Source organism: Cebidichthys violaceus, unplaced genomic scaffold (genome assembly GCF_023349555.1).
Source record: "Cebidichthys violaceus isolate CVI_PGR_0920_01 unplaced genomic scaffold, fCebVio1.0.p SCAF_1, whole genome shotgun sequence".
Lineage (NCBI taxonomy): Eukaryota > Metazoa > Chordata > Actinopteri > Perciformes > Stichaeidae > Cebidichthys > Cebidichthys violaceus.
This window is the reverse complement of record NW_027176262.1, coordinates 22578024-22596798: the sequence shown is the minus strand read 5'-3', so window position 1 is coordinate 22596798 and position 18775 is coordinate 22578024. Positions and strand designations below refer to the sequence as shown.

Here is an 18775-nt window from a genome sequence, read left to right as displayed (position 1 = left end):
GAATATAATTGGTACGGTATTTTTTATCAGGCAAATAGGCAAGCCCTCAATGCTTTGGTATCGGTTTTGGAAAAGGAAAACTGTTCCTTAAATCAAGTCAATTCTATCTTTGTAGCCCAAGGTCACGTTTGTATCGTTTGTACCGTTAAAGGGGGTTTTTTTTGGGGGGAGTTTTTCCAGTTCCGATGTGAGGGTCCTGGGACATTACAGCCAGTATGTTACAAAAAGTACTTCTGTATCTGCTGCTCTTAAATCTAATTCAAATAAATGCAATACTTTTAAACTCTAATAAAGTGCATGGCCTAAGCGCCCACCTAAAATATTAGGATGTTATGTGTAACTCTGTATTATTGCCAAATATTCTATTCATGGCCTAAAGGCCCACTTAAAAGAATACGATGGTAACGGAAATGAAAGTAACTATAATACTAAGACAAAAACAGAACAAGTGGTAAAATATTGTTTTATGTGCCAAGGTTAAAAGACAGAGAACTACGATGTATGCAATTATGAATATGTTGAAGCCATACTCTAATTTATCTTCAAAAAATTCCCTGCAGGCCATTTAAACACAACCAGCGGGCCGCAGTTGGCTCGCAGGCCTTAGTTTGGCCACCCCAGGTTTAAGTGGTACTGACCCATTTCTACCTGCTACACTGACTGTGCTGCGTTCCATTTCTGCAGCACGTGAACTCTCACGCTCCATCGTCAAGGAAGGCGTTAACCATCAGCAGGAGAGAGCTATGTGGAGCAGAGAGGGCTTTCAGCACAGGTTTGTTCCTTCTCATTTCATGCAGTCGTCCTCCCTCTTTCAGTCCCCTACTCCCCCCTCCCCCCCCCCTCCCCCTCCTCCCTGGAGCTCCAGGCAACGACAGTGTTGTTTGGGTGTGACTATCTGCTCTCAATGTGGGATCACACAGCATTTCTTACTTCTTATTCGATGAGACCAGGTTGCACATATGCACACAAACGCAGACTTGCGCAAACGGTATTGGCATACAGATATGACAACGAGCCATTTACAACAAAGGGCTGTAAAAATAAGAGATGAGGCAGAGCGATACTGCTGACATGGAGTCGGTTGTTTTCATTATCTCACCTCTCTCTCTTTTTTTTGTGTTTGCAGTCTTTTACTCTAATTCTGCAGAGAAATTGCTTTTGTCTCTGCACCTGAGAAGCCTCTCCAAGTGTTTTTGTTTTCCAAGAAAAAGACCAAAGGAAGAAATATTCATTTAAAGCGAGAGGACGAGTGTGCCTATGCGAGCATTGTGTGCTAAAAATGACCAAAGAGAAGGCGGTGGGGCAGAATACAGATGAGTCTCAGACCTTAAATGCATGTTGTCTTTCACTCTCTCGCTCTGCATGTGTTTCTGAATAGAGCTAAAGCGTGCATGTAGAAGAGAGGGAGCTGTGGGGTGCTCCATAGAAAGACAGATAATACATTTGTCTCCGGGTCACTTTGTGTGGAATTATGCATCCTCACATACATCATGGACATTACACGGCATCAGTCGGTGAATGAAGTGGGGGGGAAGACGTCAATGAATAGTGAACGGCATCAATATGCCGATAAGAGTGTTTGCATGGTGAACAGATGGCGAGCCTGAGTGGATGGTGTTGAATCACAGGGCGCCACTGAGAAGAGATCAGGAAGACTATAGTGGAAAATAAGGGCCAGTTGTGCTCCAGGCATTCCTCTCCATCACTGAGGTTTCCATCGCTGTTTACTTCTATTGGGGAGGGAAAGTGTTTACAGTCGCCCGTGGCTTGTGGGGTAATGAATGCAGGAAGATAGAGAAGGGGGGGGGGGGGGGGGGGGAGAGTATAAGAACACGATGGGGTGATGCGATGGGAGGGGAGTGAGGGAGCAGCCGGGGGTGAAATGGATGGTTACAGAAGCTGAGGAGAACAAAAGAGCGAATGTGGGCATAATGGAGAGCAAAGGGAGAGAGGTTATAAACCCAGAGACGCTTTTGAGGAACCGACAAATAGATGGAGATGAAAGGGCGGCGGATGTCGCCGCTCAACTGCTACACAAGCTGAGAGCAGTCCCCGCCGCACCTTCAAGGTTTCCTCTTCTTCTTCTCACCTGTCGCTGCGAACCACCAACAATAAATCACGAGCAATGAGGTAATTAAGAATGCGGGTAGCTGCAGCTGTGACTCATTTAACAGAAGAGACTTTTCAGAGATGGCAGCTGAACATCACAGTATCCCTGCAACGGAGCAGACAATCGAGACACATTTGTAGGGATGACATAGAAGCTCCACTTTATAGTGTCTTTTTACGTCTATTTCCGCACATCTGGCTCACGACATCATCGTTTTTGGTTCATTCTCAGCATCATTTTCAGCAGCAGCAGTTTTTGGTTAAATGCTCGATAAACTCAATGAACGCTGACCTGCTGGGGGTCAACTCTCCATGTCAACTTTATAAGATGATAATGATGTGTTTTACAGCTTGTTGTGTTGCCCCAACATGGCCAAAATTAAAGTAATAAAGTAACATACAGTATGTACTGAGTGGGAGACCTCAACCACTTTAGCTGCAGCCGCTATTGTTGGTTGTTGCTTTGCATTTTTATTTCGTTTTTCTGGTTGCTATGCCCAGTTGCACACAGCTAAATCCGTGTCTTCCTGTGCCCCCACGAGTGTGGGATGTAAACAAACAACCGAAGAACCTCAGCAGGCGTTTGCACATTTGTATGCAGCACCGTGTTGGGGAGTGTTTCTATTTTTGGCAAGTTTGACTTTGTTGACCATGAGAGAGAGAGAGAGAGAGAGAGAGAGAGAGAGAGAGAGAGAGAGAGAGAGAGAGAGAGAGAGATACCACAGCGCTGAATTCAGAGTCTGATAATAAGTTTATATTCATTAAGATATTACTAGTCTTTGCACAAATGCTTTGCCATTTTAGAGTTGATGAAATGTAAAGCACCCGCTGTATGAGGCACACATTGACGATAGAAGCATCCAATCTTTGCCTCCCTTTCTATTTCATCAAGAAGATGGGCCAGCAAATGTTTTCATACATTATGTAAAGATAAAGACAAAGATGGTCTTGGCGTGTATCGGTTTTAATATGCCGGGTGCACATACAATTTTTATAGAGCAGACAGTGTGTGAATACGTAATGAAGTTAGTTTCAGCGTCTCCCACTGTGGGTAGACGCCAGCTTCAAACCCTTACAGACGTGCATCACACACACTCCATTTAAGGGAACAAATCCCATGTCATCTAAAGCGGGTCTTTTTTTCCTTAATGAGCACTGTAATTATCTTCTTAAGCTCCACTTGATGTGAGTACCTGTTCCAATAACAGACACCCTGTCAGGAATGGAGAAATGGTGGACAGTGGAGGTCCTCGTTTCTTGTGATCCGACTTGTGATGCGGGAGCCGAGAGATTTACGGTAAATGACGACGGTGGCAGGAAGTTGTCAACTACGTGAAGCTGTCCTAGTCAATCAATGGCTCTCGTCAGTCACCTTGCTGTGTGCTTTGTAATGTGTTTTTATATTCAGTGGTATCATTATTTTAACTGAACTAGAACAATGACATATCATAAAGTTGATACGGTGAACTTGTAGCCTTTTTACTCTTCCAGCACAAAGGAAGAGCATAAAGCACAAAGGGAGTATTTATGTCCAAGAGATGAATGTAAGTCTTTTAGCCATGCTTCTGGTCAATAACAACTCAGAAAAAATACCTGTCCCTTTCGCTGCTGAATGCTCCTCTGTGTAACTGCGTCACTAGCAAGTTGTGTGTGTGTGTGTGTGTGTGTGTGTGTGTGTGTGTGTGCGCCGCCGCTTGCTGCGGCCCAAAACGAACTGAAACATGACGGTAACGTTGTGGGTCGTAAAGGCCGAAAACAATGAGCTGGAAGTTGCTAGTTGAGTGATTATTGAGCCTTCGCTAAGTCCCCGCCCCTCATACGCAGACTAGCCAATCATATTGTAGCTTCACAGACTCTCGCGCAATCGTTTCAGAATCAGAAACACGTGTCACATTGTATATCATTCTGTATTGTGCTCCTTATGTATTCATATTCCAACATTTACATTTTGTTGGAAGGATGTATATTTTAGCGTCAAAATGCTATTTTCCTAAGCCTTCCTGTAAAATGACTGTTTTGTCGATGAAGTCTGGTTGCTTTTGAAAAGAGCGACATCACAGCTTCGGTTCCTTGTTTGATAGGGCCGTCTGATGGCCAGTAAAGTAAACATTCTGATATTGCTGGTGATAGCGTTCACATTATTAATTTAAGCTTATTGATTAGCTTACTTCGGTAACTTACGTCACTGCTTTTTGCTAATGGCTGAGTGGGCTTTTCCATTTGAAACAACCAGGAAATGAACGCCGATGGAGTCAACCTTTGACTAACGATATTCTATATTTTAGTTAGTAGGATGAATGCATTGTTGAGTTTGAAAAATATTGAAAGACTTGAGCTTTAAGATAGACATGAAAAAAAAGAAAGAAAAGTAGTTTAAATGTGGCAGCTCTTCATGTTAATGAAAACGTATTATTTTCTACAGGCACCGGCACTGTTCTGGAGCACTTGTACTGCTGCTGCGGCAGTGGACCACTTTACAGGGCATTACTGGTTTTCACGAGTGGTTTGTTGATGGGATGTGTGGAGGGTGTAAAATATTCAGTGTACTCACTCCTTCAGTTGCCACCACATGATTTAGTAGCTTCAGCATCCCTGCAGGAGACGTTTCTTTCATCTCTGCAGGACCAGACTACACTCGCACTGAAGCACGGTGATTAAAAGCATCCACTCCAGCTTCTCAAACCTCAGCACTGACCTTTATGACGAAAGCCGGTCTATTTGTCAGGAAACAAACCCCCCCCCCCCCCCCCCCCCCACACAAAAAAAAAGTGCCACGCTATCAGCACAGGGCTGAGGAGCTGTAAAGCACAGTTGGTATTGAATCTATGTTTTTAATTATTGAGTTTGCTCTATATGGTTAAATAGCATGATTGGTTCTTTGCTGCCATCCCATTCAAAGCCACAACCTGTTGTCTTGTGTGATAGGGAAACAGGATTTTACGTTTGGCCGATGAAGCAAAAAAATGCAAGTTAATCTTTATGGTTGATAGGTAACAGAGCCACTTGATCTTCACACTTTTTTTTTAAAACCTAAACGGAGAGTGAGAGTAAATCCAATTTCTGATCCTTGTCGCTCGAACAGATATGCTCTTATTGTGTCTGAAAAATACTGTGCTGTTAAACCTCTGGGTGGTATGTTATTCAGGTACTGGGGTTGGATAATCACACCAGAGACTTTGATGAATGAATTTAATTCAATAACCTTCTTGCAAGTAGAATTCATCAGGAGAATCACTTGATTGTAAGTCTGTGTTTCAAGACTAATATGAAAACCAGCTGAAGTATGATATTCCTCCTGGCGATGCCGTTTGCTTCACAAATATTCCAACTGCTCTGTACAGACAAAGCATCTGTGCATTTATTTTCATTTTCATAACGACTCTACTTTTAACACACTAATGAAGCAGATGTAACTGAATTACAGAAGAAGCTTATTCTCCAAAAAAAAACAAAAGAATTAAGAAAAGTCGTCCAATCTGGGGTTGAGGCAAAAGTAAATAACGGCAGTTGTAATAATTTTAGTCCCCGCGATCTTTAAGGGTTGAAATAACATTCAAGAGAGCCAAAAAGAAGCTGAGCATCCACACCCATCTGTGCTTAAACCCGTTTGTCGTCTTGTCAGGTATTCCCTTTGAAATGTCACGCTACTGAAACAGAAGTGAAGCCTCTGAAAAGCCTGAAAAGAGTGACTTTTATTTTGGGTTAAATGAATGCAGAGGACAGATGTTTTGAGCTCAGCGTTCTTCCTCGGGCACCGGGAGCACTGAGCTTGAAATGCGTCGCATATCTGCATGTTAAATCTCAGCCACCATTATGTTTATCTTTTGTTTCCCGCTCACTACGTTTATTCGTCTAAAGCCGACTAACGAACGCTCTCCCATCGCAAGCGAGGAAATATGGAATCTTTTTCACTTCAGATTATCTCATCTCAACTACTTGGAAAGACATTTCACCCAGGAGTTGGTGGACCGAGCCATCGCCTGTGAATATAGGACGCATGTTAGGTTGCCAGAAACACAACCCTCATGTTCCTGCTGCAATATGCTGCATCCAGACAGACAGCAACACTGAGTCCTGTGGATCCTGGCTCCACGTTCTCACAACGCAGTGCAACGACATCCAGCACTGCGCTGTTAGACAGTCAAATACATGCAAATGATCCTACCAGACAAGATAAATGGAAGCATTGCGCTAACTTCCAAGTTTACTTTGCAAGAAACCAATAAATATTGTTGACACACACTAACGCAGCCCAGGTGCAGTGTTTATCTGGACGGCTACTGTGGGCCCCAATGGAGTTTGAAGTAGGCCAATATTTGCTTGTACCCGTTACACCTCTCTTACTCTTACTGCTCCCTAGAGTTAAAAATGACGTAATGCAGCTCGAAATAGAGGCTACAATCAGTCTAGCTGCCATTACCAGCACACAGTGACTCATGAGTGTGATTACACATTTATTTGTGTGTGTGTGTGTGTGTGTGTGTGTGTGTGTGTGTGTGTGCAAAGTGTACCGTGCGACTGGTCCTCCATGTGTCCCAGAGTTTCAATCTGCTCCACCAGGTCATTTGAGTTCCACTGACTCATGCCCAGTAGAATGGCGCTCTTCCCCTCCATAACATCTGCTGGGACACACATAGACACACACACACACACACACACACACAGACACACACACACACACACACATACAAAGAGGAGTAAGACAGTGCAGCACAGACAAAAACCCAAACCTCTCTCTGCATATCACTGAAATGGTAACTTGATGCTAGAAGAGATTAAAGCTACACATGAACTTAAACCTCTCCTCAGGTGCCTGACGTCTCCTTCGCTCTCTCATGTTAGTTGCGTGGCACCTGTTCCAACGGACACTCCGCCTCTTTTAAGCGCTGCGCCCCAAAACCCGACCAAGGCCGCTCCGATTGGTGCCACTCGGCCGCGGTTTCCACTTTGTTTCAATGTGGCTCGCTAAACTAAACATGCTGCTTACGCCGACCCGAATAGACAGCTTAATGTGCAGCAACGAAGCAACGAAATGCCACGTGACGGCCAACGACATGGCAAACGACAGACTCTAGCGAACGCGTGCTTTCACGGGGCTCGTCTTGGCTGAACACAAATGAAATTGCTATTGTGCTGCCTTTGCCAACACTTGCAAGCTGTCCAAAGATAAAATTGTAAATCTGGCCTGAATGATGTTGACACAGATTAATTACACCCTAAAGACTGCGGTGTGACATGTTTATTAAGCTGGCCTATCAGATGCATCTGTATTTATCTATTCCAACGGGAAGCACTGTCACACCTTTAGCCACGCTGTTTGATTATTAGCCGGTAGACTCGGTGTCTTACCTTCCTGCACTCCATTGAAAAAGGTGCGCCGTGGAGTTTTCTTGGACACAAACACTATTTGTTTTAAAAAACACCTTGTGTAGCCTTGAGACCAAGCAAAATGAAATGAAACCTGCGGCTAATGATACTTCATTGATACAGTTTACCATCGACCGTGGATCAGTGGAGTCATGTGAAACGTCCTTGTACATGTACCGCATGAGATACAATAAAAAAAGATTTTGTTCATCAAAACGCTGCTCCATAGTGCTGCTAGCGGTCAAAAACTCCACAGGATATCTTATTAAAGGAAGGTCACGGCATCCGTTTTTATTTTTGGAGCTCTGGCCATCAGCTCTATAATTGCTGATATACCCGAAAATGACACCATTGCTAACAAATAGGTTGGAGTAAGAAACACGAACAGTCAATCGGGTTGTAAACAAGTTCAACAGGTTGGTCAAAGGTGAACGGTCCAATCATTGCCCGAACTGGGGTCCTTCGCTAAATCAAGCCTGAGCAGCAGCCTAAACAGCCAGAAGGAGAAAAATACTGTGTTGCCAACAACAAAAGTGTTGGCATGCAGGCCCTTTCAAAGACGGAACCACCACGCTGTCGCGCTAACTGACGAGCTCTGTTGTAGCGGCGAATATCAACCAGAAAGACAGGCTCGGTGTGATGTGTGGATCGGCAACCAAGACAGTCTGAGACGGGATGAGTCACGCAGGAAGAAACCCCTCTACCTGACAGACTTCTCTCCTCTCTCACACATGCCTGCCTGGCAGCTCTGACAGACTCTGACGTGGATCTACACCGCCTGTCCATGTGGATCACACAGCGAACCGGTCTACTGGTCACAGTTTGTCTCTCGCTATCTGCTCTGACTCTGACTCACCCCCCACTATTGGTGCCCTCTCTTCCCTCCGGTCAGACGGTAGCGAGCCGAATTGTAATAATGCAGGGACATAGCGCACAAACATACACAGACAAGCACGAAAGAAAATGGAGAGGAGCGAGAAAGAGACACACAGAGAGGTGCATATTGGATCTGAAGAACACGTTGCAGGATGTGAGAAACGCCTGTTTTTGGAGAGGAGGAGGAAACAAAGCGGGCTTAACACCCTGAAAAAAAGGCAAGGCGGATTCCTCAATCACCTCCTGGAGGGAGAGCCGAGTAAAAAGGCGCTCGCAGCCAAAACACGAGCTGCTCTGAGAAGCATAATGTGTTTGAGCCGATTTAAAACCGGTACCTACACCGAAAACCACGTGCAACACAAATGACAGCGACGCATGCTTTTGGAATATATATATATACGACAGACCGGCGCGTGATCTGCCTGCAGCCAACAGCCTTGAGAGAGAAGAGAGATTTAGAAACATGCTTCACTCTGCCGGCTCACGGTGATCAAGTGTCAAGAGCGGACGAGAGAGGAATGGATGCCGTGATTGTGAAAAGATGAGGAAAGAGCCTCGGGTGACCTCTACCACTTAAATTGTTTTTTTCAGTATCCCATTCTCAATTTCTTGATCTCATCATCATGCATTAGTTGAAGGAGTGGAATTATCAAAACACCACTTCTGGCTTTATTTTAGGCCCTTTCAACTCCCGATACCAGGCACTATGAAAAGGAGATTGCTTAGGGGGGGATTATCCCGTAAAAAAAATTGCACCAACAGTCTGTCAGGTAAGTAGGCTATCGAGGATGGATGGCATTGAAGCACCATGAGTAGAGCTCACAAGCACACAATGTGTGCGTAATCGGATAGAGTGAGAAAGAAAATGTGTGAAAGAACGTGTAGTTATGATTCCTAAAGAGTGCTTAAAGTGGAGCTTTGCAGTGCTGCCTCTCACTTTATGTAATATGTATATTTTGAATGGCTCATTTTATGTGCCTTTGTAATTTCACATACAAATGCTGTTTGCTGTGTGTTGCTTTAATAGAACTTTAATGTTCATTGCTATTTTAATCGTGCTTCTCATACTTGTAATCTCTTTGTTTTATCCTTGTGCAGCAGATTACATGAACAGGTTGTTGTGCAGCAACAATTTCATTCGAATCAAACGCTGCAGCATCTGATTTCCCTGACTAACACGCATTTAAATCGGAAAGAAACAAGAAATCAGTGAAATCACCACCTGCAGGGACGGAATAAAACAGGTCTGTGTTTCAGTGTAACATGGCTCAAATCCACTGCAGCAGAGGTTCATTGTTTTCTCTGTCATCCAGACAACAGAATTGTGCAAATTATTCGCCTTTCTGGTTTTAATTCCCAATAAAAATGTTGCATGAATTGATTCCTGTTTGACCTTTGACAAGGACATTACCACCAGAATGTGAAAGCTGCATAATTCATGCGGTTTTAAAAAAAAAAAAAAGATGAACTGGATCCGCGGAAACATTTTATCAAAGGCTCTCGGGTCAGAGGTCTACTGGTGCACAACATTAAATCCACATCCGCTCACGACTTCTTGAGATAACTTGTTAAATAAATGTCCAAAAAGAAGTGAAGATACAGGAAGGTTGAGTAAATGCACTGGCTGATGAGTCTGTTCTTGAGAAATGTAACAAAAAATATACAACAAGAGAGAATTTATCATTTTTTTGGAACCGTACATGTCACAGAGATGCAGGATTAAAGTGAGTGAAGACAGGCGATGTTGATTACTTTACAGACACATTCTTTCACCAACAGTGCAGACAAACTAATCAGACAAATCAAGGGGGAATGACATGTGTGTGAGTGTGTCTGTGTGCTCCTGGTCTCCTATCATTGTGAGGACCACTGGTTTAAAAGTGAAGGTTAGGGCTCAGGAAAGGATGAAGTCAACAAAGCACAGAGAAGCTCTGATGACGACACAAACGGTGGCAGAGTGACGTCATTCTCTGCTCTTTACTCTTTTTTTTCCCTTTGAGGCGGCTCTCACTATGTCATGGTGCAGGTAGGCACGTGTGCACCAGCACATTTTAGGATTATCCTGACAACCTTTATTAACGACTTTTGTCATTAAACGTCAGTCCGGATTTGCAAATAATAACATCGTCACCGCAGTTCACGCCCACTAATAGTGAGAGCGGATGCCCTTCTTGCATACAGACATTGTTTGCCTCCCGTGGCAATTTATTATGTCATTAAACCGAGGGAGCAGCCAACACCATGGCTTTCCTTTCAGGGTCAATCTGTCAACTCGGCTCATTATTTAAATTCATGTCATCGAATAACAAATCTGGATTAACACACAGCAAATTTGCCAACATTTCCCATAAATAAGCAATGCGACAATTTGCGTTGGCATTCGCTCAAGCAGCCTGAAGGCACATTCAGCACTGGTAAAAAAAAAAATGAGACGTTTCACCCCTGAGCGCAACTGTGTGTGTGAGGTAAACGTGTTGAGTGTTGCTGGGGGGGGGGGGGGCTGCGAGGTGGAGATGGATACCAGTAGTATGCTGAGTAGAAGAGAGGTATGATTTTTCATTTTGGTTACTACTGGTGAGTGGAGGGGCCCTGGAATTCAGATTCTTCAGAGGGAGTGAAAAAACAGAATCAAGTGAAAGCAATCCTGCACAAATACCTCCAGCTGCTGCTGCTCACCTGTGGCAGAGAAACAGCCGTGAAAGAGCAGAACCACTTGAATGAAGGATCTATTGAACATACATGCACAACGGTGTATATGTGCGTGAGATCACACGGCACAGAGGACATTCTGTACAAGCTTACAAGCTTGATTTAACACACCAAAACAATTCATCACCGGAAATGAATTCTGTTATTGGGCTTAAAGCATCAAGAAATGGCATTTTATGAAGCTTTTCTAAAACAAGTGTTTAAATAGAAACATAGACGAGAGAAATCTAAACATTGTCTTGTTCACATCTCACAAATAACAAAACCGACACGGTTATCCTGAACCCAAAACAACGCCAGGATTTTCTGGCCGACGCAGTGTTTCATCTCCATAAACTAATATTTAAACTGCAGGCTTTGGTCTCAATGAGCTTTTTCAGAACACTGATGAAGATGAGCTGGAGCTATCGGCAAAGTGAAACGCAGGGCGCTCCTCACTGTAAGCCTTCATTCTATCGGCTTGTTCATACTAACACTTAGGGATCTCCACCGTGTTTGAGCAAGTTCTGCACTGAGAACAAAGCTTCAAACTGTTCAATAGTAGAAACGTTTTTTTTTTTTCATTTGACATATAAATGTATTGTGGTGTACATTCACAATACATTTATATGTCAAATGTAGAGTAACCTGTGAAGAGCTGCTTCTATGACTGTTGTGTTTATGTATCTCATAACTTCGACTTTCTATCTCATAATTTCGACTATGGGGACATTTTTATTATCAAGTCTTTTTAACTTTTTCTTTTTTTTTTTTTTGCTGGCGGATTCACGGGCCACATAAAATGACGTGGCGGGTCGGATTCGGCCCGCAGGCCTTGAGTTTGACACCCCAGTTATAGACCATTGGGTTTATAAGCCGCTGTTTGCTTTCAAATCCAATCGGCTGGATTATAGAGGAAAATAAACACAGAAATGTCACATACCTGAGGATGCACTTTCAAAGCTCTGTTCTTCAACAGATCAGAACTACATTGACTAGTATAAAATAAAAGAAGCATCAGAAAATAGCCACTTCTAGAATTCAACTTCCAGGAATGCAGGAAGAGCCCCTTGAGATGCCTCATCTTGTTCTCAAGAGGCTCCTGACAATAAATCACATTTACAAAATAATCTATACAGAGTCAGTGCATGAGCAAGATAAATTGTTCAAAAATAAACAATAACAACAACAGTCAGGGCTCATCTTTCTAGCAGAAAACTGAGCAAATTCCTTACAGCCTTCATACATTTTCACGGATTTCTGGCTGTACTGGGTTACACCGTGTAGCTGAAGGCATTCATCATAACCACATAAATAACCCCCGAGCTTATTGTGACGGATTGAGTGGTCGGCCTATAATATTACAAACACCCCGTCGGTCACTCTTTCTCTCGCTGCTTTTTCTATAAAAGACTGAAATTGCTTTTGGCTAAAATAAACATATAGCCAGTGAGCCCGGTAGGAATAAAAGCGACCAGAGCAGCTAAGATATAGAGTCACAGTCTTGTAGTTAGCAAGTGACTTCTAGTGGGCCGGCAGAGTTCTGGTTTCCCTTTTAAGGGAGACATCCTTCATATTGAGCATGTTTATGTTCGGAATAACTCGCTCTGTCCTGCAGAAAGACTGATTTCTCCATGAGCTCAGACAATAAAGCCACACTTCTTTGGCAACGGCAAAGAAAAGACACCCTTCAAACATCTCCACCTGTCTTTCCTTGCTTTATTTCTTTAGCTTTGCTGTATTTCATGTTTTAATGTTGCTCTTTCTATAATGGAGCTTCTTTGTTGATCGGGGGGGGGGGGGGGGGGGGGGGGACAGCCGCGCTTTCATGCAACTTGAAAGGATAATTCAACCGGCCTGTGTGCGTCAATGAGTGACGGCAAACGTGAGATGTCATGTGTTTGGTCTCTGAAGAACAAGCCAGCAAATAAGCCAATTAGAGACATGAAAAAAAAAAAAAAAAAAAAGACTTGTCGTTTTTACACTTGAGTTTTATATAGTTTAAACAAATGAGAGAAAACATCATTAATATGTGATATTCAAATGTGCCTGTAGGTGGATTTTTTTTGTTTTTGAATCTTTGGACAGAGCCAGGCTAGCAATTTCCCACTATATCAGCCTTTATGCTAAGCTAAGCTACTCAGCTGCAGCTTCATATTCACTGCAGCAGCATGAGCTGTATCATTTGTCTCATCTAACTCGGCAACTATGAATACTGCCTCAACTAAATAACATAGAATACAACCACACACACACACACACACACACACACACACACACACACACACACACACACACACAACACACGTCTGGTTGTGCACTTGTGCACGTTTGTTTGACACACACAACGCACCAGTGTGCCGTCTCTCCCCGTTGCTATTTAATTAAAAGAGATAAAAGGACATCTTTGCCCTCCGTCCCTTCACACTCGGTGAAGACATTTCACTGCTGAGTGCGGCATCTCGTGCAGCAGATGTGTAAGTGAGGACGATGGAGTACATCTGCTCACATACAGCACAAGCACACGTTATCTTATCCCCTCGGCGCTGATAGGCGGCGATAGGCGCCTTGACACCGGTCTCACAAAATGAATTCTGAGCAACGTGGAGTACTGCTCCGTGACAGCGGTGATAAGGAGTCTGCGGCGAACGTGCCTTTTGTGGCAAACTGAATGTGCGAGGGAAATAGGAGTGAAGGGAAATCAAAATTAAGGGAGGGAAGCGAACAAAAAGATTGAGGCAGGAAGAGTGAAATGAGATAAACAAAAGTGCGTGTGAATGACAGCGGACAATAAACAAAAAAATGTATTAATCGCATTTCCGTACACTTCATACTGGGACACTTAAAAATGTCCTCCACCGACAAAAGTGGAAATGGAGCAGAGCAGACGGTCTATAATCCGTTTCCCACTGAGCCTTATTTTCATCATGTTTTCACATAATAAGAAAGAACGTTGGACACCAGAAACTCTCAACACACCCCTGGCTATTGACTGACTTAATATAAAATAACATGTTATAATAAAAACAACACAGCTAAGTATCTCTACCATCAGTCTCTCGAGATGACCACTTGTAACGGATAATTGGTGGGATAAGTATTCCACTGATTCACTCCCTCTGGGACAGAAAGAAGGCTGGTAGACGTGTGTGTGTTTCTGTTCACTCTTTAACTGCGGAAAGTGATATTGGTTTGAAACAATTATCAATACATGATCCGTTTGTCACTCATTCTGTCTGCTTTGTTCTAAGAAAGGACTTTACTGAGGACCTGAACATGTCCCCTCGTCCAAAAAAATGGTTCTGCACAGTTTTGTTTTTCTGTTTCTATTGGATGTCCCGGTCAATACAAGAGACACCCGTGGCAATGACTGCATGTTAGTTCCTGTAGTGAAAAACGAGTTTGCACACCTGATGTGAAAGGGTCTGTTTACGATGCTCAAACAAAAAAAAAGGCTCGGACCATTTCTGAGACAGTTACAGTTGGAGAGACAGAAAGACGACACGGTGGAGATAAAATGGGAAAATAAAATGCAATACTAACCTCTGGCATCAAAGAACTCCTCATCAGAGCTTTCGACTGATTCTTGAGCAATGTTCTGCAGACACCAATGAGCGGCGCTGTGCTTTCGTGATGATCCTGTGGGTCAGAAGAGGAAAATAAAATCTGCTTTTAGACAGAGAGGAAGGCAGCAGGGTCGTGCCTTTAATCACACAACTGGAGGACGGGCCACTCAAACATACTTATATCATTTTTTCATCAATGCCCCAGGTGGGGATAGATGGTCTTTTTGAGTGCCACAGCAGGTGAAAAGACCCGAAATGGACTTTCCTTTGTGCAGTGTCACAGCACACAAGTGTCTCAGCAAAGGAGGCCAGGCCGCGTTTTTATGACCTTCTGATACAAGAGCAGGGATGAAAAGGGATTTAGAGCACTTTCCATTTGTTGACAATATTCACTCTCAAGTACCCAGATATTAAAGCATCGCAAACAACAGAGGAGAGCAATTTATTTCTCAAAAACTCTCCGAAGCAGAAAGTGACTGTAACAGTCGGGTGAAAGTGACAAATCCTGCTCCGCCGAGGTTGGTGTTCATTTACGAGATTAATTAGGAGTCGCAGGAGCCTTTTCTCCGAGTGTTATTCTGCTAAACTGTGCCAGGGTTCAAATGGCTTCAAAGAGCAACTAAACATTGGGCTGGAAAGCGGTATTTTGCTCTTCTAATGCAAGTGATGTTTTCATGCTCCTTGGGACAGCGACTTTAAAAAGCCTCGAGAACCTCTCAGTATTGTTCCACTCTGATGATGTAATGAACCACGTTTCCCTTCTGGCCCAGTGTCACAAATCATCAAACTCCATTTTCCCCCCACAGTCTGGGTCCATTGCATCCTTCCTGACTTTACACCACGGACACAATGAGGCAATTGGTCAAATGTAAAATAAGGCTTACGTCTCCATTACATCATATAAATGGCACCGTTAACTTCACTAAATTGACCTGCTTTCAAATGATATAATAGTTCAACTATTCATTCTAACGTCTACTGTGTCTACTGTACAACAGAAGGCCTTTTTGCTTATTACATTGTATGCATACAAGGAATTACTCTGTGCTGGATATGATGTTTCCCTCCAGGGATGTTAAACAGTTTCCACCCATCGCTTTGGCAATTCACACAGTACACAACCCAGTTCAAGCACCTCTTCATCACCTGCATTTCAAAACGGTGTCGCTAAGAAACTAGTCCCTAGGGACAATAGGGTATCACTTTCAAGAGAAAATGTCCATTTTATGTGTGTGGGGGTAGTGCAACGACGCCAACATTAGAAATCAAAATTATTGATCCACTGCTACTGCTTCACACCGTTGTATTATTTCTGTTTGTTCATTTCTCACACACACACACACACACACACACACCGACCGTTATGACTCCCAAATGGAGGGAAAACATGTAAAACACTGTGTGAAAAGCCTCTTTATCATTTTCCATTACCGTCAAGAAACCATGAAGAATCTTAAAAGAGCAGCGACATCCTCCACCTCAACGGTATTTAAAGAAATTACCTTGAAACCGCTTTCCAAGCACTTTAATCCAGGACAATTAGTCAATATGCCAACCAAGTTAGGGATAAACTGACGCTCTCTCTCTTTTACTTTTGACTTAGCGGAAGAACTGCCCGTCAGCAAAATTCTTCTCCAGGATCCATGAACCTCCAAGCAAAGCCTTTAACCCCGTCGACTTGGCCTTATTGAGGATAAGTAACGAGGCTGAGGCGAGGATTAGCTCAGTCCTTGTGCAGAGAATTTAATGTGCATCAGCATGCAGACCAACAGCGGCACAGACAAATTATTAGTGTCGACTAAACTGTTGTATGAACGCAAGACCTTTTGGCCAGATTCTCGGCTCTCACAGTGAAATAAGTCATGACTGACGTTGACGTTTGTGCCAAATCTGAAGACGTTTTCTCCAGGCACTCCTACGACATTGTGCGTCACGACAACACACAAACGTAATGCCTCTGGCTATTATACACTAATTCTGTTTTGCTGCTTAGTTTACATACTTGGGACAAACAAGATCGGAGGTTCAATTTATGCTTCTTCCGTTGCATTTTTTCGAGCGGTGCAGGTCACTTTTACCACTGCAAGGGAAAAAGCTCTGAAGATGAAGACGAACCCAATGTCTGCACGTAACAAGCATGGCTGAGGTTGCTGGGGTGCAAACTTCCCTCCTGGCTCCTACACAGTGGGGACAAACTACGCAGTGGACGTGCTTTTTATTACCTATAACCCCACAAAATGACGCAGCGGAAAAGGGCTAGTAAGTCGGACATGCTAATGTTTGCAAAAGGCCTGCGTGGTTACACATTTCTGTTGTTCAAGCATCTAATATTGGACCCGTCACTCTCCACTGTGCATCCTACTTGACTGAGGCTTTGAGAGAGTCATGCTGAGGAGTGTTCAGAGTGTTCAGAGGACGAGGAGCTGATGAGGTGCACGGCATGAGCAAAGGAAAGGAACAACTTTGAAAAGCAGAAACACTCCCGATTTAGCCACCCCCAAGTTAGCCGCTGCCGTCTTGAACTAATGCACCCACCGGTGGAGCAGACACACGTGCGCTGTGGATGTGTCTCCAGGAGCTGTGCGTCTCCTTAAAGCCTTTAAAAGGAGACTAACCAAAACGTGTGTGGCTGAAGCCTCACACCGGAGCGCCTATCACCACGGCGCTGCCTCTCCCACTGGGTGGTAGTAGAAATGATTGCCGTGGCTCCCTGCAGAGCATTTCACCACACCATATCCCCACAGCTACCGAGTGAACGCTGGAAAGAACTACAGATTACGATCACACGACCAGCAGCAGTGCAAATCTGAGGAGACGATCCCGCGAGAGACAGGCCAAGAATTATGAATAGGAACATTTTTGTCAATAGCGAGAGCCGATGCCCCATCTAGTCACATCTGCAAGTCGGCATGTTGCATCAGTTTGTGACGGGAGAGCGCTCCTTCATGTCCCTCAATCTGTATGAGAACAAGGCCCATGATTGTTTCGCGAGACAGCGTTGTGGAAATCAGCGTTCGTCTAATTTAATTGTAGTCTCAAGCAAATTAGAAGTGATTGGCTTAGCGATGCTGTTTGATAATTAACAACATCACATACAAAAATTAAAACTCCTTGTGAGGAACCAGATCAGTGAAGTGTTTAAAGAAACTGATCAAAATGCTTTGAAATATTTCAAACAGTCACTCTGACGATATCGTTATGTCAAAGCACTACGTGTGAAGAGTCCGCGGCCGCGAGCAGCTCCGTGAGGCTGTACTACTTGAGCTAAGCAGGTTCAATGTCTACCATGTTCACCGTCTTCGGTTTTGCGCGTTCGCACGCTAACTTGCTACTGAGCACTGAACAGGAAGCACAACTGAGGTTGATGGGAATGCCATTAGTTTTCAGGTACTTGGTCAAAAGCAAAGTATTTTTCGACCTCATACCCAAACATGAGTTTCATGAGTTTGACTGTTTTAAATTTGTAAGAAAAGATGGTACTGAAAAATGAGTTAAACTGACAGCTGTCCTGTAACAGATCCAGACATGAACATTTAGTGCAATATTCCTTAAAACTTGGTTATATTTTCTTTGAACAATGGACTTTGGCTGAAATTTGCCTTTTCATGCACTTTAGTATAATTACAAGTCAAGACAGATGTAATGGATATTCCTCAGTCACAACAACCATTTATGTCACGCCTTTTCAACCCTAATTGAGTAACAATTAAAGAAAATCTATGTACACGACTCAATTTCTCGTTAACATAATGCGTTATGGAAATGTTTGGGGCGGTATTAACATTAATATAGACTTAAATAAGAATGAGACGCGTATCAAGGAGAATAGCAAGCTGCATTTTATAAATTACACATTAGGATGTTCCAGTCCATCTTAATAATTAGACACGCTCAAATTCGGTTTCCCAGCGTTCAACCAAAAACAGCAGAGGGTGGTTCTGCAGTTACTTTGATCAATTTGCTTTTGTCTGCAAAATTAAAGCATGCAAAACCAAAACAGCCTGTCTTTTGAATCTAAATACGCAGCTTATGGAAAGCAAACAAGAAGAGAGGAAGAGACGTGAGAGAGGCCCGGCACTTCACTGCGCTGTGTTCAAAACCTGTTTGCAAGTATCTAAAAAGCTTTACTTCAGAGGAGCACAACACACGGTTGCTTGTGACTCATCTAT

The 18775-nt window shown here is 43.5% G+C and overlaps 1 protein-coding gene across 3 annotated transcripts in view; it reads right to left on the bottom strand.

Annotated features, from left to right (window-relative positions):
* pitpnm3 (PITPNM family member 3) overlaps positions 1-18775 on the bottom strand; it is a 70685-nt gene that overhangs the window by 41032 nt on the left and 10878 nt on the right. Inside the window, exons 2-3 of one of the 3 annotated variants that reach the window (XM_068715610.1) lie at positions 14584-14679; positions 6621-6731 (exon numbers count right to left, since the gene is read on the bottom strand). In XM_068715610.1, coding sequence (XP_068571711.1) covers positions 6621-6731; positions 14584-14679 — 207 coding nt within the window. The remainder of the gene's footprint in view (positions 1-6620; positions 6732-14583; positions 14680-18775) is intronic. The other 2 variants (XM_068715618.1, XM_068715626.1) reach the window with 2 other exon arrangements.